Consider the following 27735-nt stretch of genomic DNA (forward strand, 5'->3'; position numbering starts at 1 on the left):
TCCATCCAGGTCAGTTAATGCATGGACCGCTGGGACCATGAAAACTAGGACCTTGGGTTCCAACAACGACAATCTTAGAATGTACGGAACTTTCCAAAAATATAGTATTCAGTCGATAGGGCGACGTTATTCCTGACTTCATTCGCCCCAAAGGAAGAAAAAAGGGAAATGTGGCCACGAAATACGAATTTCTTGTTTGGTGATGAATGTGAAACACTAACGGTGGGACATAACTTGAATCTGATGTGATATTCGAATTCAGCACACAAAACTAGTTCAGAAACATGTCTCCCATGAAGTAAATGCTAAGCTCTAGGATAACGTAAAATATCCACTAAAAACAACAAAAAACAAACGGAAAACGCTAAAAAACACTTATTTTGCACCCCGCTGGGTTTCTCAACCCTTGATATGTTGTACAGTTTTTTTTTCTCTACAAGATGGTGTAAAAATCATTTCTGTTGCAATTTGTTTGCGGTCGAGTCCTATTTGACGCTAGATTGACTGTACTAGTAGCCGTTTTGGCTTTCAACGCTATCTATAGATATAAATCTATGGAAATTAAAAATTTTTATTTTAAATTAGCCTAATTACTTAAAGGTGATTTTATAAGTATCTCTTGCAAATATAGTAACAAAGTTTATCTCATCCCCTCCTCTGAACTCATTGGTGTTACATTGTTTGAACTTAGGGGGAGGGGGGTGTGACTGGAAAACCTCGTGGCTCCCTGGTTTGGCCTAGCTATCACAGAGCTGTTTAAGACCAAGGCATCTACTTAGAACTAACTGTTAGTGCACAACCGATCCTGTGAAGGAAACAGTCAAACTCTGGAAACTATAAAAAAGAATGGTAAAATTCTACTTTAGCTACTTTTGACTATCTTGGAAAGGGGTTAGGTTAAGAAAATGAAACTTTCAGGGATGGATCTACAGGCTAAAATATGTCCTGGGAAGATATTTTGAAGTACCCACCTCCACTCCTTCTCCCTCTAGAGGGTCCTGACCTTTGATGACCTTTAAAAATATGTGAGTTTTAGAAGTGAAACCTTGCAAAATAGATCTTCTGCTTAAATGAAGTACAACAAAATGGTTTTCAGCTTCACAACTTTGCTCAAACACAATTTATAAGGATTTAAATATATTAAAATACATGTCCTAAATTTTGGAAATAAACTATTTATAGGATATGTAATAAAATTCTGCTCAAATAACTGAACGTTAATATTAAGAGCTAAAACAAGAGAAAATGACAATAATCACTGAAAATTAAGTTAATATGTTGTTTTGTCAAACTTTCAATAGGTATAGACCTGTCAAGTAGGCAAATTTCAGGACCCTTTAGAGAGAGAAGGTGTGAAGATAGGTAATTCAAAATACCTTCCCTGGACATACTTTAGCCTGTAGACCCTTGCCCGAAAGTTTCATTTTCCTAACCTAACCCCTTTCCAAGATACCCAAAAGTAGCTAAAGTAGAATTTTAAGAATTTTACCAAAAGAATTTCTAAATTAGACTAGGCCTACTTAATTAGGTACATTCTCTGACTAATTCACTAGCCTATTGAGATAGGCCTAGGCTAGCTGCAAAATAGACATACCTTTAGAATCAGAATTTCATCCTGAATTCAAACACAATATTCATTTCTATTGGAAATGAGCCCCTCCCTAATGTGCAAACATACACTCTATGCACTGAATTCTCCATTAATCACTCTTTCTTCAATCTGATTTAACAGTTTAGCATCAAAATAATTGAAAATTCAGTGTATATACACAATTCAGGGTATGTTTGCAAATTAGGGGGGTTTGGGTAGCCTAATCCTAAGTTCCAACAGTAATGGGTAAATTTCTATGTGGCACTATAATTTAGCTAGGATGAAAGTGAAAACATCATTTGATGCCTTTTTTATGCTCTTTCATAATACAGTAATTGCTTTTGCTGCAAATTGCATCTTGAGCCCTTAAAGGGGCCCCAAAGGTATTTTATATGAATTATGAAAGAGAATAAAAAAGCAGATGTTTTCACTTTCATCCTAGCTAAATTAAATGGCCCACTGCAAATTTACCATGAACTTCACCCTTACCACCCTAATGTGCAAATATATGCTCTGAATTGGAAAATACCCAAAATTGTTGATGGCAAAATTTTGAATCACAAAATTCAGTGCTATTTTTGTTGATGGCATTTGAAAAACTTGAACAGTTTGAATTGAAAATCAAGTATTTTGTAGGTTAGGTTACAACTTCTTTATGTGGTTACAAAAATGAAATACCTTTGGACCCCTTTAAGGGCTCAAGATGTAATTTGCAATAGAAGCAATTATTGTGTTATGAAAGAGCATAAAAAAGGCATCAAATGATGTTTTCACTTTCATCATAGCTAAATTATTGTACCACCCTGAAATTTACCAAGAAATGAAAGCAAGGCTATTTTTGGATTCAGGATGAAATTCTGATTCTGAAGATATGTCTGTTTTATAGCCAGGTTATCTCATTAAAGGGTTAATTTCTAAGTTTACCCTTAATTTTAAGGGTAAAGTATGTTTCTCCTCACAAAACATACAGGTCAATACAACACTAGAGGACACTCACAGAAGCCAGCAAAGCAAAGAGTGAAGATCAGAATATGCCAAAACTTTTTTACTGAGAGTATTTCCAACAACTAGAACAACCTCCAAGACAAAACCATGACTGCACTCACTAGTGCCTCCTTTAAGTCAAGACTTGACAAAGAATAGAACAACAAGCCATGGAAATATAAGTGGGACAGTCCACCCCTCTCAGCTGCCACTAATGCTACATCACTGGGCCTATTTCAGAGTGACATTCCAAATTAACATCATTGACACAGAGCAGAACCAATCCAGCATGGACCTTATTTTGCTCCAAAGTGCAAATTAAGGTAATTAATTAATTATATCATTTGTAAAAGCACTTCACTTTACTTTGCCCCACCCCTTAATTTTTAAATGTACAGCTTAAACTACATATTCTTTATACATTTTTCTGTTTCTTGATATTGTTGATACTGCTTTTTGTTGCCATTGTATCTAGGCTATTTGAAGAAAAAAATAAATGTTAGAAAAATCAAAATATATAATCTAGGCTTTACATTTTTTCATTAGGGGTGTGGTAAAGCAAACTGAACTGCATTTAGGAATGATATAGGCTAAATAAATATTCTAAAGTTAACATTCTAAAGTCTAAACATTCTAAATTCTAAAGTAAATATTCTAAAGTCTTTTCAGTTAACTCATTAGGCTAATAAGATAGCTTAGAAATAGACATGCTTTTAAAATCAGAATTTCACCCATAATCCAAATATAACATTCATTTGTATTGGAACTAAACTTTACCCTCCCCCCTGGCATGCAAATACATACCCTTAATTGTATATATTCAGTGAATTCTCTGCAAGTCATTCTTTTCTTCAAATTGATTTAACAGTTCTTCAAATTGATTTAACAGTACTTCAAAATAATGGAAAATTAATTACAGTCCTAAATGCAGATCAATAAACCTTTCCCCCTCCAAGTTTATATGGTTATAAAATCATACAAGCAGGAAGTTACCTGCTGTAGATTGTTTTTATTGTAGGGGGAAGCTCCATCAAGATTACCCCAAAATATATTGGTAAAAGTTAGGATAGTTATGGACAAATCTTCTTGGCCTTAGAAACAGGAAGGAACTAAGAATAGAAGGTTGAAAACACTGTTCCTGAGATAAGTTCAGCTTGGATTGATTCTTGAAAGTTCCTTTGCCTAACTCAACTACATTCCTAGATAGAAGAAAGTTATTACCTTAATTACCTTAAATCACATCTTGCAGCAAAATTAAGGATTTTCTTCCTTGTAATGCTCCATTATGACTTCTAGGGGTTGTTTACTAAATTTGGGCTGAGGACTCAGCAGCTTCCCAGTTGTACAGGAACTCTTGCTGTAGCCATTCTTTGTCTAGATTTTTCTGGAATTTCTTTGTCTTTCTTGAAATAGGGCGATGCCAGGGACATTCCAACCTCTAGGTGCAGGCAAACTAGTGCCTTGTAGAGCTTCATTAACACACTTGGGTGTCTGCTAGAGATAGTTCTTTTGATCATTCTGAGAGATTTGAGGGCAAAAAATGACACAGATTTTGCATGGGTGCTAAACTATAGTTGACAATCAACAATGACTCCAAGATCTCTTTCTTCAGAGACTACAAAAAGGGGGTTAACTTGGAGATGGTATTGCTGATGTGTGTTATGATTGCCAAAGTGGATTACATGGCATTTGTCAGCATTGAACAAGAGGAGCCATGTATCAGCCCAAGTCCGAAGAATATCAAGGTCATTTTGAATAAATTGCCAGTCAGAGATTGTGGCTGCTTTACCAACAAATTTTGAATCATCAGCATAAAGAATGAGGGGTTTGAGAGAAGATTGGGTGCATCATTATATTTAAGTTGAAGAGACTTGGCCCAAGAATGGTCCCCTGTGGAACATTGATTAAAACAGTTGTAGAAAAGGAGAAATGAGGGATGCCTTGAGAGTTGTGAACTCTTACAACTTCCATTCTTTCTGAAAGGAAATCATCTAGAATTTTACTTGATTTTAAGTTACTTTGAAGCAGTAGGATAAGTATTTGCTTTTCAGTGACATATATGTTTTGACTGCAAATGCAACTATTTCAAAGCACAGATTTACATTGGCTTAGAATTCTGTTGGTAATTGATTTGACTGCATTTCATAAATGATAAACTTTTTCTGACTAGATTATAAATGAGCTTCAGAAAAAAGGATAGCAGGATCTAGGAAAGATTTAAAAAGAAACTTTAGGATGTGTAAATATGTTTACTGAAGGCAAAATAGTTAAAAGTATGACATCATTTCAAGCTTTCATTATGGTTTCCTTGTTTTTCCGAAGCTTCACTTCAAATTCTGAAAACATAGAATTCAGTTATTTCTTTGCTTGTTCAGCTAAATGAATTATGATTTCAGTATGTGGAAACAAATCTGTGGTGAAATTTGTATGTATAGCTTTTATAGAGTCATGTTTGTCAGTTATGCTGTATAGCTCAAATTTGGTGCTAAATTGCTTTTCAAGTATTTTAAAATTAAACATAGATTTAATTTATTAAAAATACGTAATGTGAAAATTGTGTTATTTTAGTGGATAGCAGAATTTTAGAAGTTTACTAATAAATAAGTTTCCAATATTCTAGTCTTAGTCAATAATATCTTAATCTTGATTCACACATTTATCTTCCTATTCCTCCAAGTTAATTCAAGGGTTATAAATACCATGGGCCTTGGCTATTCCACTTTTTACATCTTCACTGTCTTCACTAATAATACTACCATGGTAATGAAGCTATACATTACATCGCCTCTTCATTTATTCCTAGTCTAAGTGCCTTAATCTTCTTATTGCTAATTTTTAAGCCAATCTTGCATCCTGAAATCTCAAACCTTTCAAATTTATTCACTTTGCTAATGTTTTTGTATAGAACACTCAAATTATCTGTGTGATCTAAGTCTAGGTGAGTCTCACCTTCCTGTTTGATTCCATGCTCTCCCATAGCCTTTGCTATGTTCCTTAAAAAAAAGTCCATATAAATAAGTATGGAACATAACCCTCCTTTCTTTTAGCTGTTCTATGGACTGAATCAAATGTCTGTTCAAAACTTATAAAAACTGAGGACCAAAGGGGTCTGATGATTCAGACTCTTCTCAGTTATTAATTTAAAGGTGAATAGTCAATGCATCCTTCTGTTCCTAAAACCACTTTTCTTTTCTCTTAAAACTTCATCTACATCATCTCTAAGTCCAAAAGGTAACATTGTACAAAGTAATTCACTTCAAGTTTTCCTAAAACTGCTTGGTACTTGTCCTTTTTCAAAAATTGCACCATAATTTTCAGTCGTTTTGTTGCTAACTTTGCAAACACCATATTAAAAAAAAAATACCCTGCTATCTAAACCTGCAGCCTTATTATTTTTTAATCCTTTTAGTACTGTCTCTAACTCTTGTTTGCGAAATAAGTCTTTGTTCACTTCCAAATTGTCACACACTTTTAAGTCTTTTCTGTATCATTTCCTATAACTTTATCATGGCCATATTTATAAACATATTTACAATATGTTTTGTCCATCTCTCTTATAATACTTTCTTGTCACTAATTGAGGCTCTATTTCCACCTTTAACTGGGACAAATCCAGACTGACTTCTTCCTCTCAGTTTCTTAGCATGGCAAAATAATATTTTACTATTATGCTGCCTGGCTACATCTTCTAGATCCTTAGCAATTGTGTTTGTGGCCTCCACTTCATAGCCCCTCAATTCATACTTTGATGCCTTTTCTACTTCTCTTACTTTCCTCTAATTCTCATGTGATCTATTGCTCAAATACTCCTTGTACAAACCCCTCCTTTTTTATACCAAGCTTAAATTTTTGCTAATATTCCTAACTGTGTTTCTAACTTTCCTCTTTAAGATACCATCTGCTACTTTGTGAACTGTTTTCATAATAATTATTCCACCCAGCTTCTAAATTGTCATTTTTCCCTGTCTTTGAAAAGAAATTAAGATAGCCTTACTTGGTTAGATCAGATCAAAGAGATTTTCCCAAGTTATTAATTGCAATAACAAAATGCTTGTACTAGCACTTGCACTTATCCAAAATGGTGGTAGTGTGTCTTCAAAAAGCATGGCTTTGGAGTCAAAGAAGGTAAGCATATGATTGATGATGTCTCTGAAATTTTGGAATAAATATGACCCAATATCAGTAGGTCCAGGACTAAAAACATGTATCTCAGCAAATATCCTTATCTACAGAATGACCTTGACAGTGAGTCAGTTGAAAATAAAGACAAAGCCAAGAAGGTCTATATTGACCCTGTTCTGGTGCCAGATGGTAGAAGTAAATGAGATATATGCATACTTGTAGGACATTGCTGATGAGCTCATCAAATGTGTTCAACTAATGCCTTCTTCATTAAATTCTCCACAATAGAAAATAGGGCAGGATATCCAATTTCCCTTAAATCATCAATTCCATTTTGCAGATGTAGAAGGACGGCTCTGTGTTGTATGCCTTTCAGTGTTGACTTCAAAGTTTGGTTGAACACCTGGGGAAGTCCCAGTTCCTTATGCTCCCAGTCCTTGTCTACACCTTACTTGAATGACTCCTGGGTTTGATTACTTAGGGAGTTCCAAAGCAGAGCAATATAGTTGGGTTAGAAGTGGCATTGTTCTCTGTAGTTAGTAATTTGTTTGGAAAGTTTATGGGAGTTTCTCTGGATTTTCTTGTTGGGGTTGATGGGAGAAGGCTTGAATTGGGATTGGCTTGAAGATGCTTGAATACTGTGATGACTTCACCTCTTGATCTATGGTATGCAAGAGTTGTAATTTTTAATGCTGCAAGCCTTTCATGGTAGGGGGAGGGGGAGTCTCAGGTTGTATGGTATTTTGGTAGACACCACTGAACATTTTCAAAGAATTTTTTATCTTCCTTGAATTGTGGGGAGGAGGCCAGTGTCATACCAAACTCAAGCACTAGGTATACCAAAGAGGTATACAGCTTTTTTTTTTATTGCACTTGGGTTGTAGCTGATAAATGTTCTTTTGATGGTGCCACGACGACTCTCCATATTTGCAATAGTCGAGAGAGTATGCTGATGGAACTTTAGTTGGGAGTCTACCTTTAATCCATTATCAAGCTCCTCCTGTGATGTCAGCTTAAAGTGGCCACCAGGTATGGGATTGAGCACTGTTGCTTCCAGTTATTTGGGCCAAGGTAGAACCCCTTGTATTTTCAACTTTGTACTCTAGCAGCCACTTTCCTGGCAAGCATGCAAGGCTACCCAGGTCCTCCTGAAGGGGAAGACTCTTGCTTTAGCAGTATTGGCTGCCCCTGCAAGCTTAGAGTTGTCAGCATAAAAGATTATTTTATTTTTTGTGCATTTAAGAACATCTCTAATATAAATGTTGAACATAGTAGGGCCAAGGTGAGTGCCTTGGGGGCCCTCCACTCTACACTGGTTTTGTTTTGGAATAAACCAGTAAGCCATCTGAGGTATAAACAACTAAAACCTGTATTTTGTCTGTCAGGAAGGCCGTCACCAATTGATGACTTCTTTATTTAATTTCTGGCATTTCAGTTTAAGCTTTGGTTTCCAATGTGGAACCTTCTCAAATACCTTAGCCTGGTCAAGAAGGAAAAGGTCAACTGGGATCCCTTCATCTATAAGCTGAGTAATGTCATTGTAGTCACCAAGCAAGTTTCAGTCTATCAATCTGCCTTCCCTAGAACTGTGTTGATAAAATCTCAATGAGTTTCTATTCTGATTATTGGCACAATAAATCCTTAGCAAACCAAGGATTTGTTGTATCCTGTTAGAAAAATCATTGCTCATTACTAAAAAATCTGCCTTAAGCTCCTTGGTCACGCATTGCAATATCCCAAAGACAAAACATGTCAAGATATCCTTATCTGAAAATGAACACCTTCCTGCAATTAAAGAAAAAAAGAAATCTAGTGAATATTTTGCCTCTAGTGACAGAATATTGCAAGCTAAGCAATTCACTTTTTACAATATAATTTGACAGGGAGATATGATGTGTCTTCCAAAGATTAGAATTTCTCCATAAATTCAATTTGGCTTGTTTTGAGAAAGATAATACCAACTGTTCTCTAATTCTGTAGGGTATTTTTTTCATAACTATCTTCTCAAACCCATGAAACTTAAGAGCACTTCTGCCAGACTGATAGCAATTTAGCATGACCTTGTTCAATATAGAAAAAAATTGCATGAATCGGGTTTCTTATTGAAATTGATCTTTAATACTAATCATCTATGAGTTTTTTGTTGCAGGGTTCCAGGAAGATTTGAAAAAAGGTGGTGGAAAACCAACACAAGTAAAGAGAGAATTCAACAGAAGAAGTGGACTTTGTAGTTACCATTATTGACTTATCTCTTGATAGAGAGGAGGAGAATACCAAAGCCTTGAAAAAGATGAATATCTCCCCTGATTTTGCTGGTGAGAAATCTTTCCATGTGTAACTCATGAATTAAGGGGGTTATGTGGGGAGGGCAGTAAGATTTGACACAGGAGAGGGATGGTTACTATCCAGTCAATTACATTCCCTAGAAAGGGCACTAAAATTTTCGGTCTTGAACAAACTGAACTTCTTTTCAAATTTCTGTGATCTCCCCCTCCATACAAAGTGGCTGAGAAAAAATAATACATAGATGGGACATGGCTCTTTATTAAGGCAACTGAGTTTTGCCTTCAATAGATACAAAACATTCAAAGATATACAGGCAAGAATCCTTATATCAATGGATTCAATTTACTAAGAATATTCTGATTAAGCTTTTTGAGTAAAACAGTTTTGTTTGGTGGTTAAAAAAATCCTGTGGTATGTGCCCAAAAACATTTTTGTTTTTGGAAATCCTTGAATCTGTTGAATTGGAATTTTATCACGCCTATGCTAAAAGTATTTAAGCACATTTTCTGTGTTGAAATCCAAAACCAAAATTTTGGATTTTTTTCAAATAATTTTAACATTATAAACAAAGCCAACTGTGTTCATTGTTTTTTGTTTTTCTCTATAGGTTGTTTGATGCTTTCACTGTCAACTAACCAGCTCATGCAATCTGCATGGGTAACTTTTTGAAAGTCAGTACCCAGGAAACGGAGGAAGGATTATTTTCTTAATCTATATTTGCTAGAAATTGGGTTTCCATAAGAACAATCTTTCTCATAAATTTTTCCAGATTTTCAATGGGAGACCTCCAACCCTCTTTGAAAGGAATCTAGATGCTTAGTTGTAAGAATAGAAAATAATGTAGTTTTTCTTTGAAATAATTCCAGGAACTCTGTTTATTGAAAGTAAGTTACTAGGGTGTATAGATTAAGAAAAAAAGGCTGGCTTTTCTTTTTTGCAAGGGCTAACCCGAAAATAAATACCTCCATTCAAGTGCTTTAAATAATGCAGTTCTAGTTTTTTGAGTAGTATAAGTTTATCAGTATTAATTTATCTTGCAGAAATTTATGATATTGTGTTTCAATATTATAAAATAAAATTATTTAGTAATACCTTTAAAAATTTATTTCTAATAATATTTTATTTGTTATAGTGTATTACAGGTAAAAAAATATTTTAAAATATCTCATATTTATTATATATAAATATAAAACATTTTATACCAAAATTCTAGTTTAATGATACATTTCAACAAAAACGTAAGTAATATTATAAATTTTTATTGCTGCTGTTGATTGGAGGAATCTATTTAGACTTATTTAATTAACCAGGATTTTAGCGCAATAATTGTTCTTAATCTTTATTTTGGCTTAAATTTGGGTGAATTAAATTGAGCGAAATATTTATTGTTTAAATTTTTATTTAGTTTCTACTACAAATTTTCATTGCAATTTGAAATATGTAATTAGGATTTTCTGTGAAGAAAGGTTTTTTGTAGCAGAGCTTCCTTTGGATTGTCTTCTCTTTTATAAGTGTCTTGTGAATTTCGTTGACGGAATTATATGTCCTTTTGACAATTTTTTACAAACCTTCATTTTAGTAGCCAATTTTAGTCTTGTGGTAAATATCATCTCAAACCCACAGAATTGAAGAATAAAACCGTTTTAAGAACTCATAAAAAGAAATCCATAATCAGTTAACTTAAGTCCCATTCACATTGCGATTTTACTAATACTGAGATTTAGCTAGCTATAATTTGAGCCAATTAGATTAACCATGATTGTACAGCATGTTAGTATTTTAGTGCTACAAACATGAGTTAAATTTGTAAAATCTCTTACCTTGTGCTGTTAATTTCTTTGTATTTCAAATAAATTTAGTTTTCACGACTGGCAAAGGATAGAAAAAATTTTATGCACAGTAGTAATCTCTATTGTAGGGATTCAAGAGAACTTCAAGGAAACTGGTATCGATGCATCATCAACGAGAAAAGAAAATCTAGAAGTTGGCAAAGAGAGCAGATGGGAAATTACCAAAACTGACTTGCCTTTTGAAATGGAAGAAGCTATCGAAAGTAACAATGAAGGAATCCGAAATGACGTCGATTGGACTGGTAAGTTAACTAGAATATCAACTGTTCGTTGCAATGGACGGTAATTGTGGAATGATCTCCAACAATATAGACCAAAACGCTCAAAATCAAATGTTTTTCATGTGACTCCTACATTTTCTCCTGATCAATTTGTATGATAAGAATGGTCATAAAAACTTGAATAGGGGCTCATTTGGTAAAAGTATAAAGTTCTAATGCCTTTTTTTGTTCGAAAGGGATGAGACTGTAACCAACTCTCCTCCCCTGCCGTTTTTGCCACCTCTCTCCGCACAAGACATCTGATCAGCTTCTCCAGCTTTGTCAGTCATTTTTCCAAAATAGTAAAAAGGCCAAAAAAGTATGCGTCTGGGGATGAAATGATCCCCGTAGTCCTGAGGCAAGGACCCTAAATTATGCCAAGTGTCTACAGGTAGATTTTATAGCGGAAAAGTGGGTCTGTTTAATCTTGGATGTCCGACTGGCCCTAGACCTAGAAGACCTTGGCTGAGGCACAGATTTAGGGGGCCAGGAAATGTGTCATTTTTTTTCCTCGGTTATCTGAAACTTGCTGCCACAAACCTTTGGGCCAAGAGGAACGTATTTTGCTAAAATTATTTTGGGGGACAAGTCCCCAAAAACTGGGACCGAATAAAAGCCAGAAAATGTTTTACTTTTATCGACTGGAAGCTATACACTTAAGTCCTTGGGTTCAGGGGATCACAATGCAGATGGAAAATAAAACAAAAAAAAATTGCGAAGAAATGAAGAAAACGAGGACAATTAACAGCCAGTGAAAAATATTCCGTTTTTTTCACTGGCTGTTAATTGTCCTCGTTTTCTTCATTTCTTCGCGGTTTTTTGTTTTATCATGATTAGCCAGTGTGGTCTCAGAAATTAATTAGATGGAAAATAGAAACACAGTATTGCTTCCCCTGAAAATGGGGACCAACTAAGCGCCAAAAACTCTTTCAAACAGTTCGTGGTAACGAACTGTAAGTAAGGAGCAACATGACTCAATAATAACCGAAACTCTAAAAAATGGAATTTTGTTATCAATAAATATATCAAAAGAATCGGCTTCTTATGCTGATTCCAAATATAAAATTAAGATTTTATAAATCAAATATAAGATTTATTAAGCTTAGTGATACCCATAAAAGGCTACAAGCCTGAGAAAATTGGTCTGATTTTCGAATAAGGGTGGAAACACCCTCTATAAGTGAAGGAGGACAACTAGCCCCCTCCCACGTCCCTTTTTTTCCCCAAAAATCGTCCGATCAAAATTTTGAGATAGCCATTTTCTTAAGCATAGTTGAAAAGTCCGGAAAATTAAGTCTGGAGATAACATGACCCTTCCCCCCAGCCCTTGGGGATAGGACTTAAAGTTATAAAATTTGTCAATTGTTCACGTATAGTATTTGTTATTTGGAAGTATGTAGACATTTTTCGAGGGGAGGGGGGATTTTGTGCTTGAGATGGGTTTCTATGCGAGTAATTTTCTGTGTGGAGGTAAATTTCCAGGGGAAAATTTTACACTGGGGAGAATTGACAGAATTCCTATATGAAATTCTTTTTTTTTTTTTTTGCTTTGTCTTTGCCTGTTCACTTTTGCGTGTGGAGATACTCCCGAGGAATTGCCTGAGGGAGATTTTCTTCATGTTTGGATTTCCAGAAAATAATTTCCCCCGGAAGGGGGGATTTCTAAAGTGATCCGAAGAACGATTAGAACTTTGTCTTTTTCAAACGAAAGTATGCCAAAACGAATTTTTTAGGCTGAATCTTCTGCAAGAAATTTTATGGGAGGGGTGTATTTTACGTGGGAGGAACCTCTCAAGGAGAAGTTTCCCGTGAGGGGAGAGGATTTTTCATGGAGGATAAGCCATATTTACCGCCAGTATTTGAAAAACGATCCGAAATTACATAAAAACAGGTTTTTTCAACTGAAAGTAAGGAGCAACATTAAAACTCAAAACGAGAAGAAATTATTCCGTATACAAAGGAGTTGCCCCCTCCTCAATACTTTGCTCTTTACGCTAACGTTTGACTGTTTATCCCAATTTTTTTAAAAACGCCTCCTAAAACACAAGGGCTGTTTAATTAGAATAAGGATCTTTTCTAAATGTGCTAAAACTTTAGCGTGAAGAGCAAGGGATTGAGGAGGGGCAACCCCTTCATATACGGAATTATTCCTGTTCATTTTGAGTCTTAATGTTGCTTCTCACTTTCATGTAGGAAATTCTCAACGATCACTTATTTTTGGAACCCGAGGAATCCTGAATATCCTCTGCAGATCTGATTATTGGTTTGTAAAGGGGACCTTTAGAATTGCCCCCAGCTATTTTATCAGTTCTACACCATCCACGCTTTTCATGGTAGTAACACTATCCTTCGCCTTTTCGCCCTTCTCCCCAATAATTCTTAGGACACATAAACCCGTCTTTTGAAGAGATCAGAGCCATAGAACCCATCCTTCTCCTTATTCAATGGTGGTATATTTTGAAGCTACTTTAGTTAACACCATAAAGTTGAAGTTCTCTACTGCGGCGATAGAAGAGCTCCGTCTTCAGGTCACCCACATCCAACAGAACTCGTATTAAACCATGCTATTCTGGTGCTTTGCAATTTTGAAGAACCCGTGTCCAACACGCTTGGAACTCTTAGGATGAAAACGCTTTAAAGTTTGGCGTGGTTAAACACGGAGAACCTGAAAATAATTTTAATCGATCTGACAGTTCTTCTTATTAGTGACTATGTGTCAGGTTTTGAAGATCTCTAGGAGGAGCTTGGCAGTGATTTTACCAAGTTAACGGACTACTTCGAGGACACTTATATAGGTCGTTTAAGAAGGAACCAAGGGGTCACCTTCTCCTTCCTTATCTTCCTGACCTATGGAGTACCTGCATAAGATACGCCCAGAGCCTCCTGTGAACCAATAACATGCTATTAGCAATGTTCTATTAGTTGTAACCATCCGAACTTCTGAAAGTTCTTGGAAATCCTGGAAGGCGAACATGCCTGCATGAGTACTGTTGTCACTCAGTTAGCCTTTGCCCTCACTCCCCAAGAAAACGTCTACAGATTTTAATCTTTCGATTTCTAGTATTTTGCGAACGTCTGACCCCCAGCCACTTTCCGTTTTTGAAAGTCATTGCCTATAATATATAGTAGATAGTTCTTTACCAAATACTTTTTTGCAAAGAGGGTTTGATGACTTTTTGAAAACCTCCTTTGCTTAAACTATTGCTTGCTTCTTTGAAATAAGGAGTTCGACGCCCCTCAAAGGTACTTCAAATGGAAAAAACTTCTTGTGTACGCATAGTGGACGCGTTCTTCATCGCAAGGGATGAATACTCCTTAGTTCCACCCTTCTACAGTTGCCACCAATTATATATTTTTTAATTTATTTCCTTTAACCTTTCCCTAATCCCGCTATGATAACTCAATCCCCAAAATCAATCCCCATAAAAATATGAAAAAAGGTGTAAAGGATATTCTGCCTATATTTTAGAATGTAGGTAGAATATTCCGTAATCCCTTTATTCTTTTTATTTGTCATAACTTCTTTGGCTGCTCAATCTTGCTTGTGGGGAGAATTTTTTGGTGGGTAATTGTCTGCGAGTAGGAACTGGCTGCGAAGGTATTTACCATGGGGAATTATTTTAGAACCGAAAAACTTACTGTCGTTGATCAGGTCGAAACCTACAGCTATAAGTCTCTGGGCTGAGGGGATCCTTATGTAAGAAAATTGTGTTGCTCTAATTGGGGTCCAAAAGACGGACCAAAAACTTCTCTAATCCTGCCCATTTAGAAACTCACATACATGTTTTTCCCGACCAGCTTTAAAGTCGCATGCAGACAGAGCTAAGAAAACCTTAATAAGGAGGAAAAAAAAATAGGTTGCGTCAAGTCGTGTCGCCAGAAAAGAAGTGCAATATATTTCTGTGTCTCTCCTATAATCTACCAATTGACATAGTAATCGCGCTTATGGTCAAATGTGACTTGTTCGTGAATATGCTTTAAATTAGGTTTGCCTAATTAAAAACTATAAAACTATCCACCAGTGCAAAAAAAAAAAAAAAAAATAACAAACATGAGTTTAGGCCTTAAACATAAAGGCAATTTGAATTTACTAATGATGCCAAATTGAGCTTATTCCTGGCCCGTAGTCTTAAGTCTTAACTACTAAAAAAAAGAACCAATGTATTAAGTGCTCGAGACAGTATGTTATTTAGAGAAAGCAAAAATAATCGATGTTTGCTGTCATAGATAATAATCTATGCATAATCTTTGTATAATCATAGACCCCAGTCAAGTCAAGGTATTTGAAGTTTGGTTGCATTGATAAATGACACCTGAAACAAACTGGAAAACAAATTTATTTTCCCCAGTTGGCTTAAACTTACAAGGGATGTAGACAGGGGCTGGTAGCAGTTCTAGGTCTCGTAATCTAGGGGGGGGGTAAGGTATACCAGAGGATTGTAAAAATATAAAATAAATGAAACTTCATGTCAGATGTCAGAAAGAACTAGGGGAGGGGGGGGGTAGCTGTCCCGCCTCCCCTGCCCAGGCATAGATCTCCCACTGAAAGGGACCTAAATGAAGACAAAAAACAACTGGAAAAATTTGCTGTATTGATTGTTGACACTAAAAGATACTCCCAAATTGGTTTTATTTATTTATTTATAACCCACAAAGTACAATGGAAAAACTGTAGAGTAAGCAAAAGAAAGAAAAAAACATGAGCATACGATCCTATAATACAACATAAATAAATAAACCCAATTCAAAAAATGGCCAAAGAGGGTCAAAAACACCAAACATTTGCTAAGTTTTAAAACATGGATCTGCAGATATTTGTTTCAGTCGCGAGGGCGGATCAACAAAGTCAAATTTAGAAACGATTTTTCGGTCCTGGTAAAGTCCTTTTCGATTATAACGACCACGATTGGGTGAGATTTCTCCGTAACCAACCCGCATAAAATAGCGGAGCAAGTAGACGAAAGTGACGTGGAAAAAGATAGACCTAATACTTGTTGAACATGGTATAGTTGAAGAACTCAAGCAAAGAGGCGATGCTGGTGGAGGACTTCCAAAATACAAAACTCACATTTGGCAGCATTAACTGAAAGGCCTACTGCAGACAGTGCGGCTAAAAGCAGGTTAAAGCTGGCAATTAGACTTTGTTTTGTCCAGCTGCGAAGCAGAACATCATCAGGACACAAAAAACCGGACAAACAACTATCTGGCACAATGGACTATGCCAAGCACATCTGAAACAATAACTGCAAATGCTTCAGTAGTTCAGGACAATCATAAGCAAAAAAACTTGAAGCAAAGACCATCACTAGTGAGAGACTTAGACTTATTTACTTGCTTAAGAGCTCGGAGTATAACACCCCATTCCACCGATAGTACTTGGGATTGGTTGATACAAATTGGAAGGATTGAGTTGACAAGCTTTGTAAAATGATTTTGGAGATTAACATTAAATGAAAGCAGAATATTTTTGTAATGGGAAACGAAATCACATAGCCGAAGAGAGGAATTAATTGGAGGTAAACGCTTTACACTGTTTATAACACAATCCCAGGATTTCTTGTTGCAAGGACCATCCCAGGCATTTAGTCCCAATTTACGCAGGGAATACTTCTGCTCTCGTTTGGTTTCCTGCTTTATTTGATGGACTGAACCAGAAGGAGGACAATCACAGGCTACTCACATGCTGAGCCAGAACTTAGCTTTTTTTTTTTAGCCATCTTCACTTTAAGATCAGCCATCCATAAGGGATTGCGAGTAGCCGTTCGCATGCGGTCAGAGGGGGCAGCTTTTTTAGCGGCAGATTTGAGACAGAACACTATTTGCTGATGATACGAGTTGATATCTATCCGCGTTTAAGTTGTATATACCGATGTTTGCAGTAAGTGGAATGGTACTTTAATAGATGATAATGGCTGGGACAATGTCAATACATAAAGGGGAACATTGGCATTTTTCCAATTTATCTTTGAGAACCACTTGGGCGAGTTTTGGTGCACACATCTTGCCATTGAGCAGGATAGTTGGCATGTGATTGAAAAATGGTCGTCGTCGATTTTAGAGTCGTCCACATGAACGATTGATGAAAGTAAGGTTGAATCTGACACAATTACATGATCAAGGTTGGAAGTAAGACCACCACGACATGGTCACTCATGGGCTGAATTTTAGGGGGGAGGCATACCTGGTCTAATCGGTACTTCCAGTGTTGTATAATTGAAATCTTAAGCCCGAATATCACAGGCAGCGCGATAACGCTGCCTAAGTAAAGAGTGATGTGGGCACAATATGTTGTTGTGCTTTTTAGACCAGGGCACTTCTTATAAAAAGAAATGTCATTGGAACTTCAAAAGAGCTCATGGAGGGCAACCAGCTCACCCTTCCCCACGTCAAACACTTCCCCAAACAGATCCAATCAAAATCTTGAGATAGCCACTTTGTTCAGTGTAGTTTAAAGGTCCAGAAATTATGACTTTGAGAATGACAACCCCCACCCCCTCCCCCCAAAAAAACCCTCAGAGCAAGGGTTGTAAATTATGCCCTGTGGGGATATAATTTTTTTTTATAGAAAGGGTGGTCGTATAAACTTCAGAGGGGACTCATTTGATTGGTTATCAGAAGTTCTACTGGCCTTTTTAACAGTCAAAAGTGATTAGAGGTCATCCAGCCCCCCCCCCTCGTACACCAATCATTTCCCCAAGCACGTTCAATCACAATTTTTGAAAAAGCCATTTTCTTTCAGTGTAGTTGAAAGGTCCAGAAATTATGTCTTTGAGGATACCCCCCCCCCCATATAAACTTCAGGTCAAGGGTTGTAAGTTACGCCCTGGGGGCATATAAGGTTTTTATAGAAATGACAGTCGTATAAACTTTAAAGAGGGCTCATTGGATTGGTAATCGGAAATTATAGTGCTCTTTTGAAGAGTCAAAGTGATCAGATGGCAAATAGCCCCCTCCCTCCCCCCCCCCCTCACACACACACGGGTCGTATTTTCCAGAAACGCGTCTGATATAAATTATAAGATAGCCATTTGTTGTCGTAGAAACTTTGAAAAGGGCTCAGTCAGTTGGTAATTGAAAGGGCTAGTGCCTTCTTTAATAGTCAAAAGGGATTGGAGGGGAACCACCCCCACCCCCCATGCCCATCATTTCTCCAAACCCTTCCAGTCAAAATTTTGAGATAGTTATTTTGTTTGACGTAGTTTATAAGTCCAGAAATTAAGTCTGTGAGGACGAGAACCCCCTTAGAGTCCTCAGCGCAAGGGTTGTGCGGTATGTCCCAAGGGTATTAAAGGTTTCTAGAGAAACGATGGGCACACAAAGTTTGAAGAGGGCTCAATGGATTGGAAACCGGAAGTTTATGTGCCATTACTAAGTTTAAAATTCTTTGAGGGGCAGCTATACCCCCCCCCCCCCCCCCCACGTCATATTTTCCCCCAATGCATCCGATAGAAATTTTAAGATAGCCACTTGTTCAAAAATAGTCCAAAGATCTCATAAATCGGCCTTTGGGGTAGACACAACCCCCCAAAGTATGGGGATAAGGGTTTTAAGTTGTGCCCCGGGGGGATGTTTTGTTTTTATGAAGAGTTGGTCTTTTGAACTTTACAGGGGGCTCATTTGATTAAAAATGCATAGTTCTAGTTCCATTTTCAGAGTCAAGCGTGATGGAGAGAAAATAGCCCCCCCCCCCTCTCCCTAATATCCTCTTTTCCCCAAACACATTCAATCGAAATTGTGAGACAGCCGTTTTGTAGCCAATAGTCCAAAGAGAATATAACAGTGTCTTCAGTAATCAAATATAAGAAATATTTAGGCGGAAGTTGAACTAAATCAAGACAAACTATGAGCATGTAAACTTTCAAAACAATGACAAAGTAATATCTCAAGAATAACTTATATTATTAAGTTAGATTTTTAAGAGTAAGTTGTGGGGGATTTTGAACTAGCCAGAAGGCACTATGTCTATACTTTTAGTACTGCAACTGCAGTTACTGTAACTAATGACTCTAAAAGTATTAAGGTGAAACTTCTAGGAAGTGTTCAGGGGACGTTCCAATTAAACGAAAAAACTATATAGATGCAGGTTTTCAAAAAGGTATATAATATCATAGGCAGCACCACTCTAATAGCTAGAAATATCATTGAAACATTTAAAGAAGCTAATTCGATTCAAAATTAAAAGTTCTAGGGTCCTTTCTAAGAGTAAAAAGAGATTGGAGGGCAATCAATCCGTCTCTCAAGCCAATTTATTTCCCAAACACATCTAGTCAAAATTTTGAGACAATTATTTTGTTCAGCATAGTAGAACCACAGTTCATCCAGTATGATCATTCCCTATCTCACCCATTATAAAAACCCGGGCCGGGGTGCGAGTGCTCCAGAGAACGTAGAAACATAAACGGAGTCAGATCTTTTCACGGGTAGACAAGCCAGACGCGAAACAATCGGAAACAAGTGGAAACCCGCTATTAATAACTGCACGAAGAAGTGGGAGGAGCTTTTTGTTCGCACCGAGAACGAAGACCAGAAATGATCTGCGATAAGCTTACTGGATAATTATATGAACTGTGAGTAGAACGGTCAAGCAACTATTTCTTTAGGGATATTGAGAATGTCAAACCTTCACAATTATGCCAAACTATAGATTCTTATAGAAAAAAGAAAACCGAAAAGATATAAAAAAAATTTTTTCATGAAAATGACTTTGTCAATAAAAAACGAACAGAAATTCATCTAAAAAAAACTTTTTCCACAAAACAAGTTTTTCAAAGAAAACTAAAGAGCTCCATTAAGCCAAAAATTGGCAGAAATGAAGTCAAGTAATCACCCAAGTCTAAAACTACCACAAATCAGAATCAATAAATAAATGTAACTCAAAATGAGCAGAAATTAGAATAAGTAGCCGAGTCAAACTCGAAACGAGCAGAAACTACCATTAGTAAGGCTGATAACATAATTTGTGCTTTACTGAAAACAAAATATGTTTAAATGTTTTCACCTTTTTTACTTAAATAAGTAAAAAACTTTTTTTCCTCACTTTTTTTGCCTATTTTTTATTTTAATGAATAAATGTCAGTATATGCAAATTAAACTGACAATCCACGGTATTTTTTTTTTTTTTTTTTTTTTTTTAGTAAAACGTAAATTATGTTCTGGTCTTGAGAAGGCAGGGGGGTTGTCAGCCATAGTAATGTTAATTTTTGCTCGTTTTGAGTTTATTATTATTTCTGTTCGTTTTGAGTTTCATTTAATTGTTGATAGTGATTTGTGGTAGTTTTACGCTTGGAAGATTATTTGACTTTATTTCTTTGAAAACTTTTTCTGTGGAAGGTTTTTTTTAAATTAATACAAACTTTTGAAACCGTCATTAAGCCAGGGGGGCTGGCGCCCCTTTGCCCCCCCCCCCCCTCCCCCTATGGGCGCCCATGCACTACGATTGTGAATATAAATAAACAGAAGACCTTTATCAGCCAGATGGAATCCTCCGGGTAGCGAATAGAGAAAAATCTCAGATCGGTCAGAATTGGATAATAAGTCAGTATTCATGTCGCTGGCAAGAACCCATTTAGTATTTATTTTGCAAAGTCGCTAAGTAGTGTTCGTAGGTGATTAGAGGCTTGTGTAAAACGAGACAATGACTACACAGTTTTACACAGTCCATTACAGGGGAAATAAACGTTTATAAATGCAGTATCACCACATGTTATCGCTAAGATGTTAGCATCACTTTGCAATAATATCGGCTGAGTGTTATGTCTGAAATAGATGGCCAGACCTCTTGATGGTCCACCACGGGTTTTCTGGGCAGATGATAAAATGGGTCCGACAACACTTCATGCTATCAACATTCATTTAAAAGAGAAGATGCTCCTGTAAAAACACAATATCATTGTCAAGCAGCTGACTAATTAGTAGATCCTTGTCTTTCGTACTATTAATATTAAGGGAAACAAAGCTAAACTGAGTTTGAGCATTCATAGATTAGCGTTATAGAGAGCCGATCGAAGAATTTTGCATTTCAGACTGAAACTTACGTGTTCCATGGTACAATTTGCACATTTTGGTGAGGTTTGACAAGGGTTTTCCTCGGAATTCACATGAGGGCCAGAACATCTGGAAAACTTGGGATGTGCTGGTAAGCAGGGACAAGCTCCAATCAGGTGATCAGTACTTTGACAGCGGAAGCATCGACGCGGAATCGATTGAAAGGGCTTAGCCCGGAAAATTTTGTATCCAATGCGGATTTCCCGACTCCAGGACCGCGTTCAGAGCGGCTTTGTCGATAAACTTGAGGCGAAAACTGCGTGAATGACCGATTTGAATAGCAGGCCTCTAAATCATCTCTTGAATAGTTACCGGGTATTTCACTGACAGCTGCTAGAGGCTTTTTATCAATCACTTTGGTTTCAACGGGTAAAACATTCCTAAGAAGTAAAAATATTCGGAAAAAAATTGGCTTGGTTTGATTCGTAACCCGTCAAAATGTGTCAAACATAGTTTAAGTTCCCCAAGGGGAACTTAATGAGGTCAAAAACTTAGAAAGCAAAATAGGCTGATTCGTAGCATGAAAATTTTCCACTAATATGCTTGCAACTTTTAGTACATGTAGATCCTAGGGGACATATAGGCCAAGGGAACCTTGATTAAGACAAAAAAAAAAAAAAAAATTAGAAAACCAATCTGGTTGAACTTGATTCGTGTCGTCGAATTTTTTTTTTTTAAGACCAAAAAAAGACAGATCTCTTTGACAAATGACCTTGACCTGCATTTATCATAGGCATCGTAATAGCGCTGCCTAAGTAAAGAACGATGTTGGCACAATGTATTATTTATTTATTGTTTTTTTTTGTTTTTTTTTTTTAACCAGGACACTTCGTATAGAAGGAGTTGTCGTAGAAACTTCAAAAAGGGCTATTTCGATTGGAAATTGAGACGGCTAGTCCCCTTTTAATAGTCGAAAGTGATCGGAGGGCAAATGTCCCCCCCCCCATGCGCATCCTTTCCCCAAGCACTTCTGATCAAAATTTAGAGATATCCATTTTGTTCAACGTAGCTGAAAGGTCCGGAAATTATATTTTTGATGGTGACAAGCCCCCACAGTCCTCAGGATGACAAGCCCTGAGGCCATATAAGGTTTTTATAGAAAGCGTTGCCGTAGAAACTTCAAAAAAGGCTTATTCGATTGGAAATTGAGAGTGCTAGTGCCCTTTTAAATCCTTATATGTTATCGGAAAGTGATCGGAGGGAAAACGTCGCCCCCCCCCCATGCCCATCATTTCTCCAAACACTTCCGATCAAAATTTTGACATAGCCGTTCTGTTCAACGCAGTTGAAAGGTCTGGAAATTATGTCTGAGGATGTCAACCCCTCTTAGCCCTCAGGGCAAGGGTTGTAAGCCATTTCCTGAGGTCATATAAGGTTTTTTATAGAAAGTGTTGTCGTTGAAACTTCAAAAGGACTCATTGGATTAGAAATTGAGAGGACTAGTGCCCTTTTTGATAGTAGAAAGTAATATAAGGGCAAATGCCCCCCCTCTCCACGCCCACCATTTCCTTAAACACTTTCGGTCAAACTTTTGAGATAGCCATTTTTTTCAGCGTAGTTGAAAGGTCTAGAAATTATGTTTTTGAGCATGACAATCCCCCATAGCCCTCAGGGCAAGGGTTGTAAGCTATGCCCTTGGGGCATATAAGGTTTTTTATAGAAAGCTTGGTCATGTAAACTTCGGAGGGGGCTCATTGGATTGGTGATCAGAAACTCTAGTGCCCTTTTTAAGAGTCAAAGTGATTGGAGGACAGCTACAAATCCCCCCCCCCCCCAAACACACTCACACGTCGTATTGTCCCGAAATGCATCTAATAGAAATCTTGAGATAGTCATTTTATTTAAAATAGTCAAAATATCGTTTAACAAGGCTTTTGGGGTTGAAACAAACCCCCAGAGCCTGGGGGCAAGGGTTGCAAGTTATGCCCCGGGGGCATTTAAGGTTTTTATGGAAGGGATGGTTGTATAAACTTTAGATGAGACTCATTTGGTTGAAAATTGGAAGTTCTAGTTCCCTTTTAAGAGTCAAAACTGACGGAGGGCTGCTAGCCCTCCCCCACCACCCCCCCGACTACCCCGCTTTTCACCAAACGAATCTGATTAAATTTGTGAGATAGCGATTTTGCTCAAAATAGTCCAAAGAACATATAACAATGCCTCTAGGGTTGACATAACCCCCAAGTCCTCTGAGGATAGGGTTGTAAGTCATACCCTGGGGCATATAAAGTTTTCATGGAATGGGTATTTATAGTGCCCTTTTTAAGAGCCAAAAGTAATTTGAGAGCTACCGCCCCCCTCCTCACGCTCATCATTTTTCCTAAGACATCCAACCTAAGTTTGGAGATAACAATTTTGTTCATTGTAGTTGAAGGGTCCGGAAATTATGCAATTTGCCCTATATGTTTCAAAACTAAATATTGCCTTAAGATTAAGTAAAACAGCACTGCGTGTATGCTGGTTGTCAATAAGACATCTCAGCAGTATCCCAAGAACGACTTAGGGTATTATGTTCAAACTTTCGGGGCTAATTGTATTACTTCTTCTGCTCTTAAAATTTAACTAAATCAAAAGAGTGTAAGTGTATCCAAACTGTCAAAGAGCATAAAAAAAATTTCTACGAATAGTATTAAGTTTTATTTTTCAGGTCAACTAGAGGAGGTATACAACTAAATTAAACGCTACTATTTGTGCCCAGATTTTTAAAAGGGTGTATGTTGTTAAAAGTTGTTGAAAAATTTCTCCAGCATACAAATAGCAGGCCAAACCTTAAATTCTTAAAGAAAAACCCAAAAGGTTTAAACTATTATTTTCTTCTTCTCTGAAAAGACTATGTCAATATAAAACGAACAGAAATTAATTAAAAAAACTGTTTCCACAAAATAAGTTTTTCAAACAAAAGTAAAGAACTCCAGTAAACAAAAAATGAGCAAAAATAGAATCAAATAATCTACCAAGAGTAAAACTACCACAAATTTAGCAGAAATTAACATGAGTAGGGCTCAAAACCCCTATGCCTTCCTAAGGCCTGCTTGTGATTTGTACTTTGCTGAAAAAAAAGTGTTTTCACTTTTATAATTTTAGTACGTCAAATATTATTAACATTTGAAGGAATGAATATCAGCATATATATATATATATATATATATATATATATATATATATATATATATATATATATATATATATATATATATATATATATATATATATATATATATATATATATATATATATATATATATATATATATATATATATATATATATATATATATATATAGATTTTAAACTGACAATGCACATTTATTTGTTTTTTTTTTCAGTAAAGTGCAAATTATGCAGATTTGTGGTAGTTTTACGCTTGGTAGATTACTTGATTCTAGTGAAAAAATTATTTTGTGGAAAAAGTTTTCTTAATTAATTTAAACAAAAAACTGTAATAGCAAAATAAAACATGAAAACATCATTTTAAGAAAATAGTGGGTTAAGATACCTCTCTATCCAATAATGTATGTGGGATTGGGTCAGGATGGCTTCAGCCCTATAGGATAAAAAGCTAAAGAATACAGCACTGGACTTTGTGTTCCCCATAGTCGATGCTGATCTCCGTTTAACGGCCCTTCAGCCAGGAAGTGCAATAGGGGTTTGGGGGCAAGTCATCCTGTACTTTCACACACCCATCCTGTTTACCTTCTCCAGATTTCTCCAGGTGCCCATTTGGAGCTGGGTCGACTCTGGAAGGATATACAGAGTCACGCCGCTAACCCCCGTTACAAATCCTACAGAATACGAAAAATGATATAGACTTTCAATCCATAGGAATAAAATCTCCCTCCTCGCCTCCTAAGTGTTACATGCCGCCCTCAAAATATTTGGCATAGTTTATTAGAACCTGGGTTGTATTAACATCACTTATGCTTAGTGGGAAAATAAAAAATAATTAGAAACAATTTTTTTAGGTAACGAAAACCTGACACAAGACATTAGTTTTCAAGATCCGTGGTTGTCTCAAGAGAAGGATGGAAATCAGCTAACATGGGAAGAAGAAGAAAGACCAAATCAAGACAAAGACTATGAAGCTGACTCACCACTTGATCAAATTGACATTATTACGCAATTCTATGAAAAAGCCATGGAAACTGTAACTCATTCAACTGGTAAGACTGTAATAAAAGTTGAGTTCCTTAGCGCTTAATCGTATCAATTTCAGTAAGCGACAACTTTTTAATTCAAGGTGAATAATGTCATTTGTAGGGCAATCTAGTTATATTTGCGTTAATGATTCTTCAAGTATATAAACTAGTAGATATACCAGGTGAAAAGAATAATAAGTTATATTGAAGTAGAAAATAGATTGGCTGGAATTTTGTTTTTGCTTAAAAAATTGAGAACAAAATAAAAGGAAAAGTTCTATTGTGAGGCTTAATATACACAAAATTATCGTTATTTCTTGTTTAGAAAAGTATCGTATGCGGTTTTTAAGTTCCAATTGATTATTCCTGTTTTGACCTAGCTTTGTTATAGTTAGATACCCACATTATAAAAAATCTGGGAAATCAAATCTGAGTTGTAGATTTTAATATATTCTGGCAGTATAAAAAAAAAATTGTATTGGCCCTCCTCTTTTCGTGAGGTGAATTGGAATCCCTTCGGGAAGACTCCATCCGAAATAGAATTTTTGGTTGGCCCCCTGATTTGCTTATCTCAATGCCTTATAATCTCAACTTATTGTCTAAGATCTAACTTTCTTCATATATTTTTAAATATGCTTATTCTTAGTAATATTTCTTGAGCACTTTCTATGATGTAAATCAGCTTTTATTCAGATTTGGCTACAAGAATAGAGAACTATCATAAAGTGTCGGTGTATATTTGTTATATGCAATTGAAACTAAAGTTCTTGCGTGCCTTTTTCATGCGTTTCTAAAACACTGCAGTAATAAGAGGGTAGAGATTGAGGGAGGAGATATTTATTTCAAAAATTACTATCACAAGCCTCGAAGGGCTGAATTCGTATTTAAAGCAAATAAAAAAAATATATCAATAAAGAATTTAAAGACAAAAATACACTTGAAAATGGGCGATGCGGGTTAACTCAATGAGGCGATGCGGGACTTCACAGACTCGGCAAAAAAGGCACAACTAAAAGAAAGAAAGACACCATTCTGCTACAACCAATAAAATATATAACACTAGTCTTTTAAAACCTTTTCAAAAACAAAATTAGCTAATAAAAAAACAGTCATTATGTATATAAAAAAGATTAAGAAAAGATGCAAGAAATTTATCCAATCTGCAAGAAGGAATAATAAAAGAACAAATAATATTTTCAATGAGTATTTTTAATTAATTAATCTTTAAATTAATTTAAATTAATCTTTAAAAATGTAATTACCAGACGTTTGAAGGTGCCCAAGGAATGATAACCCTGTGCCACGGCTGGAAGTGTACTCTATACTCTTTGAAGATGTCACTAGAGTGTTAAAATCAGACCTAAGGCAAGCAGTTAGGTGCCTTTGTGCAAAATTGACACAAATCTAATAAACAGATATTTTAGTGATTTTTAAGAATTTTCGAGTACTTTTCCTTTATCCCATCCTATCTAACCCTTCGGTTTTTGTCATCAATCAGGAGATTACGAGAGACAAAGTCACCTGTATTATCTCTTGAATTTTCTTAGTTTTATAGGGGACAACTTATATGCGATTAGCTTTATGTAGCTAACCCTTTACTCAGTGGCGTCAATTCTTGGAATTGTATGGGAGGGTGGATTTATTGCCAAATCTAGGGGTGTCATTGCTTTTCATTTTTCGAATGAAGAAAATTTTTGATGAAAATACCATAAAAGATGCTCTTCAGATATTTTACGGCGAGGGGTCAATGCTCTCAATGACCCTTCCCCAATTGACGTCCCCTTACTTAAATAGTCCTGTAGATAATCACATTACTTCACGTTTTAACTTGTGACTTTTCCCCTCAATTTTAGATTTTTCTGTTCTAGTGGATTCAGTGAAGGCCACTCTGGAGATGGGGTGTTATCTTTCAGACACCGTTGTTGAGTCAGTTCTTTCACTTGATGAAAACTTTTTGGCATTGGAGGAACATTTGAACAACTGGAAAAAAGAATTGGACAAGACGGACAAAATTTATGATTGCTATAACTTCTCATGGAACAAATCGATGGTGTGATGATGTGGACTACCTTTTCTTCTTTTTTTGCCTTTTGCAGAGCCAATGTTTTGTTTTGTACTTTGAGAAATAATTCATATTTGAAAGCATAATATAAAATTTTATTTTTCCAGTGAAGGATGCATAGGTTAGAAATACTAAATAAAAACACCGTACTAAAACATAAAATTAAATCTATGTGGTCTGAAAAATTATCTTCAAGAACCATTCGGTAAAGAATATGAGAATCTAAAAAAAAAACTTTTTTGCATACTGACCAATGGTCTGCGTTGCGCAGAGACCGATCTCCTGATTCGGCACCTTCGGCCGGGAGTGCAATCCGTGGTTGAGGGCAAATCACTCGACGCTTCTTATGTTTTTTCCCCAGATTTCTCCAGGTACCCATTTAGAGCTGGGGCGGCTCTGGCTGT

General features: G+C 36.2%; 1 protein-coding gene and 1 pseudogene across 3 annotated transcripts; one reads left to right on the plus strand and one right to left on the minus strand.

Annotated features, from left to right (window-relative positions):
* The first annotated feature begins 529 nt into the window (after window positions 1-529).
* Window positions 530-27735, plus strand: LOC148950100 (uncharacterized). Of its 3 annotated transcripts, none has more exons than XM_089091446.1 (5): window positions 530-600; window positions 8847-9012; window positions 10902-11075; window positions 25096-25293; window positions 27138-27735. In XM_089091446.1, the coding sequence occupies exons 2-5, from the start codon at window positions 8988-8990 to the stop codon at window positions 27323-27325; spliced, it is 585 nt and encodes a 194-aa protein (XP_088947572.1). In that variant the 5' UTR covers window positions 530-600; window positions 8847-8987; the 3' UTR covers window positions 27326-27735. The 3 variants fall into 3 exon arrangements, with proteins under 3 accessions (XP_088947572.1, XP_088947573.1, XP_088947574.1); XM_089091447.1 differs by lacking the exon at window positions 530-600 and adding an exon at window positions 647-849; XM_089091448.1 differs by lacking the exon at window positions 530-600 and adding an exon at window positions 2879-2898.
* On the minus strand, window positions 16112-17236 carry LOC148950101 (uncharacterized; annotated as a pseudogene).

This window comes from Artemia sp. Qi Xiang Cuo, chromosome 7 (assembly GCF_049724085.1).
Source record: "Artemia sp. Qi Xiang Cuo chromosome 7, ASM4972408v1, whole genome shotgun sequence".
NCBI classification, from domain to species: domain Eukaryota; kingdom Metazoa; phylum Arthropoda; class Branchiopoda; order Anostraca; family Artemiidae; genus Artemia; species Artemia sp. Qi Xiang Cuo.

Bases quoted from the DNA above. Each gene is read 5' to 3' on its own strand.
- LOC148950100 (XM_089091446.1), top strand. From the start codon at position 8,988: ATGAATATCTCCCCTGATTTTGCTG. The intron at 9,013-10,901 runs GTGAGAAATCTT...TCTCTATTGTAG, and splicing joins TATCTCCCCTGATTTTGCTG to GGATTCAAGAGAACTTCAAG. The intron at 25,294-27,137 runs GTAAGACTGTAA...TTTCTGTTCTAG, and splicing joins AACTGTAACTCATTCAACTG to TGGATTCAGTGAAGGCCACT.